The sequence below is a fragment of the Anneissia japonica genome, unplaced genomic scaffold (genome assembly GCF_011630105.1).
Source record: "Anneissia japonica isolate Jap-2015-1 unplaced genomic scaffold, ASM1163010v1 scaffold351_len699533_cov169, whole genome shotgun sequence".
NCBI classification, from domain to species: domain Eukaryota; kingdom Metazoa; phylum Echinodermata; class Crinoidea; order Comatulida; family Comatulidae; genus Anneissia; species Anneissia japonica.
Genome location: NW_022685600.1, coordinates 50,705 through 60,616, shown reverse-complemented (window position 1 = coordinate 60,616; position 9,912 = coordinate 50,705). Strand labels below are relative to the sequence as shown.

General features: G+C 37.8%; 1 protein-coding gene across 2 annotated transcripts in view; it reads left to right on the top strand.

Moving 5' to 3' along the window:
• Window positions 1-9,912, top strand: part of LOC117111520 (multiple epidermal growth factor-like domains protein 10) — a 33,129-nt gene that overhangs the window by 7,985 nt on the left and 15,232 nt on the right. For both annotated transcript variants that reach the window (XR_004445887.1, XM_033254453.1), the window contains exons 4-7: window positions 3,888-4,022; window positions 4,529-4,672; window positions 5,350-5,490; window positions 5,999-6,139. Coding sequence is in view for 1 of the 2 variants with exons in the window: in XM_033254453.1 (XP_033110344.1) it covers window positions 3,888-4,022; window positions 4,529-4,672; window positions 5,350-5,490; window positions 5,999-6,139 (561 nt within the window). In the remaining variant the exon portion in view is untranslated. The remainder of the gene's footprint in view (window positions 1-3,887; window positions 4,023-4,528; window positions 4,673-5,349; window positions 5,491-5,998; window positions 6,140-9,912) is intronic.

Below are 9,912 nucleotides of genomic sequence, written 5' to 3'. Positions count from 1 at the left end.
TCCACTCTCTTATGAAGTGTTCTTTTTTGGTTATAATTTTTGTAGTCGTCTAATACAGACTTGATTTTCTGGCCGGCACTTTCGTCATTTCCCAAGCTTGGAACTTTTCCATGCTTTGCCGAAGCATAGATCATATATCAAGGATGTGCCTCCTGATATCTAGTATAAAATTTAAGGTGGGGTGTGCATGTGGGGACCAATTAAAATGGTTTAAGGGCAAACAGTCTACACCAGATATTTTAAAAACAGATCAATTGACCAGAATTTAACTTTCGGGAAAGTTACATTACAAGTTACAAGGAAGAAATTATTATCTGTTGAGGACGATCCAGTTAAGGGTGCAAATTGGAGGATCAATTAAATTTTTGAGGTCCAGAACCTAAATATCTCTTTAAAAAAATAAAATGGGTATAATTAAAACAGTTTGTCAAGTCCTAGTAAACCCGGGGTAGCATGTGGATCTGAGGACCATTCAAAGGAAAACGTCACAGACCAGATATTTAAAAAACGGATCAACTGATCTAAATGAAACTTTCAGGGAAGTTTTACAAGAAAGAAATATCTTATGTGTTTGGGACAATCGAGTTGAGGGTGTAAATGTGAGTGTCATTAAAATTTCTGATATCTCACACCTAAATATTTCTAAAAAGTTTTTAATGGGTTTAACTGAAACTTTATAATAGTTTGTCAAGGTCTGGTAAAGAAATGATTAAATATTTGTGACGATCCGGAGTAGGGTGTGGATATGAGGGCCATTCAAAGGAAAATGTCAAAGGCCAGATATTTCAAAAACGTTTTAACTGATCCGAATGAAACTTTGTTATGTATTGGGGACGATCCTGGTTATGGTGTAAATTTGAGGGTCATTTAAATGCTTACATCCCAGTTATAAACACGGCTGGCGGAACCGGCAAAAAATATATAATGTCTGGAGATTTTTGTATGATCGGATATGCAAGAAACGAAGGAGGGAAGAAGGAGAAGGATGGGAAAGAGAATGTTTATCCAGTCCCCGATCGAGTTACATTTTCTCGCAATTCACATTGGCGGATCTGGGGGAGGGGTCATGGGTCCTGACCCCTCCCTTTTGGCAACAAAAAAAAAAGGGGGAAAAGAAAAAGAATTCTAGACCTACCTTTTCCGGACCCGTGAGCTGATTTTTTTTTTGCTGTTGTTACAATAAGAAAATTTGAATTTTGAACAACATGAAAGTCATTAAAACACACTTCAAATGTCAGGAAAGCTCATTTCCCGCCATCTAGGAAGCAAAATTTTCAAGGGGGAGAACCCCCGGACCACCCTTTCTTTTTGGGATTTATAGATTCATGGCAAAAAGAATACGCATGCAACTAATCATTTGTTTATGTATGTATACACACAGAAAATAAAAAAATGAGAAAAATTTACCTGACGGTTTTCAAGAGGAGAAAACCTTGAATTTTCAAGAACTTTAAAAGTCATTAAAATAAATATCAGAAGTCAGGAAAGCTCATTTCCCGCCATCTAGGAATCGAACTTTTCCCGGGGGAACACAGACCTTTTTCTTTGGAGTTCAGTGATTAATTTAATCATTTTTACCGTTTTCAAGAGTGGAAACCTTCAAACCTCCCTTTCTTTGAGTTCATTGGTTCATTATAATAATTTTCAAGAGGGGAAAACCTTAAATTTTGAAGAAATTAAAAGTAATTAAAAGACACCTCAGAAGTCGGGAAAGCTCATTTTCCGCCTTCTAGGAATCAAAATTTTCCTGGGGGAGAATCCCCGGGCCCCATTTCTTTTTTGGATTTATCGATTCATGGAAAAAAATCGTATTGAACTACTAAATTTTTTTGTGTAGGCCTATGTATGTACACATAAGGCCCATCTACTGTAATAACAATGTGAAAAATTTACCTGGCCGTTTTCAAGAGGGGAAAACCTTAAATTTTGGAAGAACTTTTAAAATCACTAAAAGACACTTCAGAAGTCGGGAAAGCTCATTTCCCACCATTTAGAAATCAACATTTTCCCAGAAAGAACCTGAACCTCCCTTTTCTCTTTGGGTTCATTGATTCATTATAATAATTTTCAAGAGGGGAAAACCTTGAATTTTGAAGAACTTAAATTAAAGTCGCTAAAAGATACTTCAGAAGTCGGGAAAACTCATTTCCCACCACTTAGAAATCAACATTTTCCCGGGAAGAACCTGAACTTCCCTTTTCTCTTTTGATTCATTGATTCATTATAATAATTTTCAAGAGGGGAAAACCTTGAATTTTGAAGAACTTAAAAGTGATTAAAAGACAACTCAGAATTTCTCGCCTTCTAGGAATCAAAATTTTCCCGGACCCCCTCTCTTTTTGGGATTCATCCATTTATGGAAAATTCGTATACAACTACTCATTTAAAAAAAAAGTGTATGTACGTATACACACATAAGGCCTATTTACTGTAATAACAATGGGAAAAAAATTACCTGACCGTTTTCAAGAGGGGAATACCTTGAATTTTGAAGAACTTAAAAGTGATTAAAAGACACCTCAGAAGTCGGGAAAACTTATTTCCCGCCTTCTAGGAATCAAAATTTTCCCAGGGAGAACCCCGGACCCCGCTTTTCCTTGGAGCTTATCGATTCATTGAAAAAAGAACACGTATGCAACTACTTATTTTTTAAATGTATGTATACACACATTACAGGCCAATTTATTGTAATGAGAAAGTTTACCTTACCGTTTTCAAGAGGGGGGAAAACCTTGAATTTTGAAGAACAAAGTCATTAGACACCTAGCCACCTAGAAAGGTCATTTCCCGCCATCTAGAAATCAACTTTTTCCCCGGAGAGAAATGTTGACCCCACCACCTAGGTTTGATTCCAGATCTGCATGATTCATATTCCCATTCATCTAATAAGTGCCCCCCCCCCCCAACACTTTGAAAAACGTTCCGCCGTCCCTGATAAATGGATAAAAATAAAACTTTGCAGAATAGTTTTTCATGGTCAAACGAAGAAATTATCAAATTTTGGTGATGATCAGCAGTAGGGTGTGGATATGAGGACTATTCATTTGGGGTTTTTTTTGACTGCTGATCAAATTATATAAACGCAATTTGCGTTTTCTAAAGCCAGCTATGTTAAACTCAAAACTACCGTGGTATGCATGAACAATTTTTGCTTTCAGCCACTGATTTGCTATGAAGGTCGGCTCATATAGCGCGAAATGCTTATGAGTCTCCATCAGAGGTGGCACCAGTGGGAAGGGAGTGGGCGCCGGGGCAAGGGCCCCCGTCGGTTAGAGCTGCCATCCCCATTTGGGAAAAAAAACAACAATTCGTCTGGGAGAAAAAAATGTACATGTATTTTTTACAATGTTAGACAGAAAATCAATTAAATAAACTTTTAAAACCACTAAATTTTCATATTTATCGAGCCCCATGGATTACTTTCGAGGAATTTTGAGCGACGCCCGACCACGTGCACTTTTTTTTGTCGGGAAAATCGACCCTTTGTCGGGGACCTCAGACCGCCTAGTCGGGAAAATCCACTGGTCTCCCATGTAGGCCTATCTCGTTATTACCATTGCAGCAATATTTCGAATCTCATTAACTTGGCGGTAGTTCTGAACTTGCTTTTCAATTTTTTTACCTCATATTTTGTACAATAAGTATTTAGGGTTTCCGTCCTTTTTTTCTTTATACTTTTTAACGACTTTTTTTTGGTTGCAATTTCAACTTCATTTCTCATTATTGCAATGAGGAAAAGCCCTATGTTAAGTTGCACAAACAGACATAGTAAGTTTAGTTGTTATTAGGTCTATTATTATTATTATTATTTTATTATTATTCTTATCAATTTTTGGGATAATATATTTATGAATAAAGTATAATTAGGCCTATTTGATAATTGACAGGGTGCCCTCGTGGAAAGTGGCTGCCTCCTGATTGTGGTAACGATTGTCCCGTATGCTACAATGGGGGTGTGTGTTCTGTTCAGTTTGGATCTTGCATCTGCCCCCCGGGCTTCACTGGAGATAACTGTCAAAATGGTAGGATTAATGTTGATTATTGTGGTGTCTATTATTAGTTAATCAATAGAATATAATAATTAAAATTCGAATATTAATTAAAGTTTAATTTTAATTCCTTATTATAGAAAGCAGAGGTTTATATATTTTTCATGCAAATAATAGAATGAAATGATCTTAATTTATAATGTTGATTTATTGATTCGTTAATGTTAATAAAATATGTTAATGTTTTTATGAAGTCTAAATTGATAAATATTTAGTATTCATTCTTATAATATTTTTTTTGTAGAAAATAAAAAAAAAATATTAACTTCAATATAAGATACATAATTATACCGAAATCTAACTATTTCTATTAAAATATAATCAAAAATATATTCTTACAATCTGTTCCTGTGCTTTTCTAATATTAATTAAAATAACATTTTGATGCTTTATTATAGAATGCTGAGGATTGTATATTTTTATGCAAATAATAGAATGAAATGATCGTAATTTTTAATGCTCATTTCTTATGTTCATAGCGTGTGGTCATAATAATTGGGGCCGCGATTGCACTATAAAATGCAGCAGCGCTAGACCAGGTTGTCCAGGAGTGTTGTTTTGCCCTCCTGATCCTTTCGGTTGTTCGTGTATGTCTGGTTATTGTGGCCTTGATTGCAGGAAAGGTAAATTTCGCATAATTTATTTCATATTTGTTCATATACATTTCAAAGTTGACAGAATGTTTATGCATAAAAGTGTACATTTAGGTATGATAACAGGAGAAAAATACAGAAACCTATCAAATAATGATTAATTATTATTGTTATTATTCTAATAATAATAATAATTATTATCATTATTTTTATTATTATCTCCACCAGGAGATATGTTTTCAGTCGTGGAAGTTTTTTTGTGTGTGTGTCACGTGTGGGTTTTCGTTTTCTGTACGACAAAGTGAGTAGGGGTGGTAGTGGCGGTGGTTGAAGTAAATTATGAACATATTTTGGGAGATTTATTTTATGGAAAGGGATTTGCGGTGGGCGGAGATATGCGCTCACTTGTTATTATTGTTATTATTATTGTTATTATTATTATCAGTATAATAATAATAATAATAATAATAATAATTATTATTATTATTATTATTATTGTTATTTTTATTATTATTATTATTATTATTATTATTATTATTATTATTATTATTATTATTCAATTATATAATGCATACAAAATTATTTAGATAAGGTTTTAATTTATGAATTTAAACCGTAAACGATTTTGGTTAAGTATAAATATACAGTATTCAATTCTGAAAGAATGCAATTAGGCCTACAGATATATTCTCATTCATGTAACATAGTATGCGACACTGGAACAACAGGTAAGTATGGACCCGGATGCCTTCTTGATTGTCACTGTGACGCTATTGAATGTCAGCCATCAGAGGGTTGTAACGCAGACGCCACTTGTCATGCTGGTTACACTGGCACGCGGTGTCTAGGTTTGTAAACACGTGATTTTCTTTATTTATTTTACATAGTGCATTAGATGGGTGTCACCTTGTCTTGAGAATAGACTTTTGACACGTAAGCCAAGCAACTGCGCACACACTTACAGTACACGTACACCTTAATAATACGCTTATAAATTCAAGTAAATTGTTTATTAAAATAAATAAGTCTGCCACATAATACACTCTAACTTTACAAGTAGGTTCCAAATGTACATTTTTATCATTATTATAAAATTATAAATAGTATCAATGTTAACTATATTGTTATTGTTAGTTTATTATTATTATTATTATTATTATTATTATTATTATTAATAATATTATACGTCATTAAAAAAAATGAATTGAAAAAAAAGAATTATTTAGATATGGTTTTAATTTATGAATTCAAACCGTAAACGATTTTTGTTTGATGTATCAATATATTCAATTCTGAAAGTATGTTAATATGCCTAAAGATTGTTCAACACGATATATTCTCATTGATGTAACACAGAATGCGACACTGGAGCATCAGGAAAGTACGGACCAGGATGCCTTCTTGATTGTCACTGTAACGCTAATGAATGTCAGCCATCAGAGGGTTGTAACATAAACGCCACTTGTCATACTGGTTACACTGGTACGCGTTGTCTAGGTTTGTAAACACGTGATTATTTTTACTTACCATGCATTGAGCGGGAGATTGGTGTCACCTTGTTTTGAGAATAGACAGTTGACACGTTAACCTAGCAACTGCCTAATGCACACTGCCCCAACACACGATACGTCTAGTCTTTGTGACAAACATTTATTGAATGACTCGTAGAGTAATTATGTACAGATAGAGGGCTCACTACATCCCCCCACCCGTTTTTTAAGTCAGATTTTCTACTGTCATTAAATTGTGCTTTCTATTAAGCATTATGCATTACGTATCAACGTTGACTACTAACCCTATAAAAATAACATTTTAACTAATTCTAATAATATTACTAACTTTAACAAATGGCTCAACGATAGCTTGTTGTAAACATTATTCGACACATGTGACTAAACTTGTCTGAACTGTAACATGGGTAATGGTATTGTGGCGGTTTCGGCCAAGCAGTCTCAGTCTAGTCTAAGTCCTGCGTAAGCAAGTCTGTCGGATACGCCGTCAGTTAATACGGATCGACTGTTAATAAACTTCAAACACAATTAACTGAGTTTCTCATAGCATTTATTGGATCAATAAAATTGGTACCATTATCAACAACAAATACGTCATATATGCAGAGCACACATCAGCCGCCGACCGGTTCCCGTTAACACCGGAATTAAACTATAAGTAGGCCTGTCCTTTACTGGGCTCTCAAGTCTTAATGACTGAGTTCAACTACTGTATAAACTATTTTATAGAATTACTACAATCCTACCTTACTAAACACTAACGGTTCTCCACGAAACAACGGGCAACAGTTTCGGCCCTCTCATTTGGGATTGGGTAGGCCTCCATCCATTTGGAGAAATAATCGCCAACAACGAGTATGTACTTATTGTCTCTATCCTGTCTCTTATACACATCTAGATGTGTATAAGAGACAGCTCCTCAGATGTATCGGTCCCTTCGATACTCAAGAAACTCATTTATTTTAAACAAACAAGAGCAAATTAACTAAGATAAAGAAGTAATCATGTCCAATTATCATTATAAGTTATCATATAAGATTACTGAATCATCATTATAAACTTTACAACAAATCACAACATAATTATTGAAATAAAATTGCCATTTAGATTAAGTTTAAAAAAACGATTAGGTCTTTAAAACTATAACACGGTATATTCTCTTGTTGTCACCACTTCCCGAACTTTCTTTCCGTGACGGTATTCCGTTTCGCAGACAATCTCCTTCATGGTTTTCGTTCTTCCCTGCAACAAAGCCTACAAATCCACTAAAGTCCTCTTAGTCTGAAATCGGGGCGGCGACCCTGGCGCACCCTCACTGGCAGTTTCCGAATCACTGCTTACATTTGCACCTAACAGTCGGAGAAGATTACTAGGTTTTCCCTTTTGTACAATAGCCGGAGACATCTCCTTACTTGGAATCTCCTCTTGAACGGGACTGAAAGCTGACCCTGGCGTTAAACTTAACATATCGCCTGCTGGATCCACCATCTCTGGTGCAAGCACCACCACTTCTGGCACTGGTATTTCTACATTTGGCCGTGGTACTTCAAGCTTTGGTACTGGTATTTTAACCTTTGGTACTGGTGGTTCAACAGGCCGTCTTCCCACACTTCTTCCCCGTCGGTGGAACCTGTCATAGTGCCGTCTCCTTGCATCTAGATTGCTGAATCTTCCTGGACAGTATCGGCACTTGAAATCTTCACGAGAGGCATGTGCTCTGTCTCGATGTCGTCCCAGACTTCTGGAATCTTCAAACCTCGAAGAACACTCCTTTATGAACGTTCTTTTCTCATCTCAACTGTAGACTAATTAATTAAAAAAGAAGCAAAGTAATAAACAAAACATAATTCTGTGGAGTCCCACACCCCCCCCCCCCGTGCAAAAATATTTCCCTTGTACCTATTCGTCGTAGCGAGCGGACCTTCTTCGGGCCCTCGGGAACCTCATAGGAAGACTATGCTCTACTACAGTAACTGTTGGTGGTATTACGACGTCCGCTGATTCCTTGTTAATTTCGGGTGGACTTCCACTAACTTGTAGTCCTGCTACTTCTTCTTGGCCACCGCTTAATTCGTCTAGGCTTTGTTAACCCAGTGGTTTGTCAACTAACTCTTGACTACTGCCTGCTGACTCGTTAAGTTCAGTTGGTGTCGTTTCGACATCTCAATTGGGGTTTGTATATCCGGCCTCTCGTCTCTAGCTTCAGCTTCACTTGCTATGCCCCTGTATGGCAAAGGCTTCCCCTCATAGACTTTCAGTCGGTCGATATGGACCACCTTGCACTTCTTCCTTGGTCCTTCCTGGATCCTGAACGTTACCTCTAATAATTTCTTTACCACTGCATATGGCCTTTGCCAGCGGCATTGTAATCTTGGAGACTTGCCTATTGTCTTGGCTGAATTGTACAGCCACACGAACTGCCCTTCTGCTAGTTCCTGTCTGCTCGTTTTCTGGTCATATGTTCTCTTTTGTCGTTGTGCACTAAGCTTCAATACGTGTCGCGCCCATTCATGAACTGCACGAATACTTGTCCAAAGTTGCTCAACGTAGTCGGTCATCACCTCGATATCCGGCGGTCCAGTAGTTGGTAGCATTAGATCAAGAGGGAGGGCTACTTCTCATCCTAGCACCATCTGAGTGTTTCCCCTGTCGATTCTTGCGGAGTGCATCTATATGCGAAGGTTGTATCCCAATCTATTTGATTACGATGTGGATCTAGCATGGTTGCCAACATGTTCACGGTTGAACCGCTCAACCGTGCCATCAGAGTTCGGGTTGTAAGGTGTCGTCCGTGTCTTCTCTACCCATAGAGTTTTGCACAATTCTGCAATAATGTCCGACTCGGAAGTTTCTCCCCTGATCAGTGTGTAACTGTGGTGGGACACCATACCTCAGCACAAAGTTCTCCACGAAACAACGGGCAACAGTTTCGGCCCTCTCATTTGGGCTTGGGTAGGCCTCCATCCATTTGGAGAAATAATCGCCAACAACGAGTATGTCCTTATTGCCTCTATCAGACTCAGGAAAAGGACCTGTAATATCCATCGCCACCCACTCCATCGGACTGCCAACAGCCTGCTGCTGAAGTGGTGCTCTCTTTTTCTTGGGTGGTGATTTCCTTCGGGCGCAAGCATCACACTGCCGAATCCACGTTCGAATCCAACTGCCCATCTACGGCCAGAAATAACTTTGAGTTACCCTAGCTGTAGTCTTTGCAACTCCCCGATGTCCGCTGGTTTTTCTCCCATGAAGTTCTTCTAGAGCTGCCGCTCTCATCTCTACTGGAAGGACTAGTTTCCAACTAATATCATGTCCGTCATCTGATTCCCACCTACGATACAAAACTCCATCCCGCACCTCCAACAAGTCCCAAATCTGCCAGTATACTTGGTCAGTTCGGCTCAATCTAGCCATTTCCTCCCATGGCGGCTGTGGCCCGCCTTGTCCCTTGATTTCCATAACTCTCTGCATTGAACTATCTTCCAGTTGGGCTTTACGAATGTCATCGAGGCGAGTGTTGGGTTGTATTCGTACACTCGTACGGAAGCATTCGTTCCTGATGAATCTAATGGTGATTCCATTTTGGCTTCTACGCCTGCCCAGGCTTCTTTCGAGAAGAACCCAACCAAGCTATTTTTAGATAGCCAATCGGCTCCCAGCATTAGGCAGTGGCCTAATCTATTTATAACAACCAAGCTATTTTTAGATAGCCAATCGGCTCCCAGCATTAGGCAGTGGCCTAATCTATTTATAATGGGG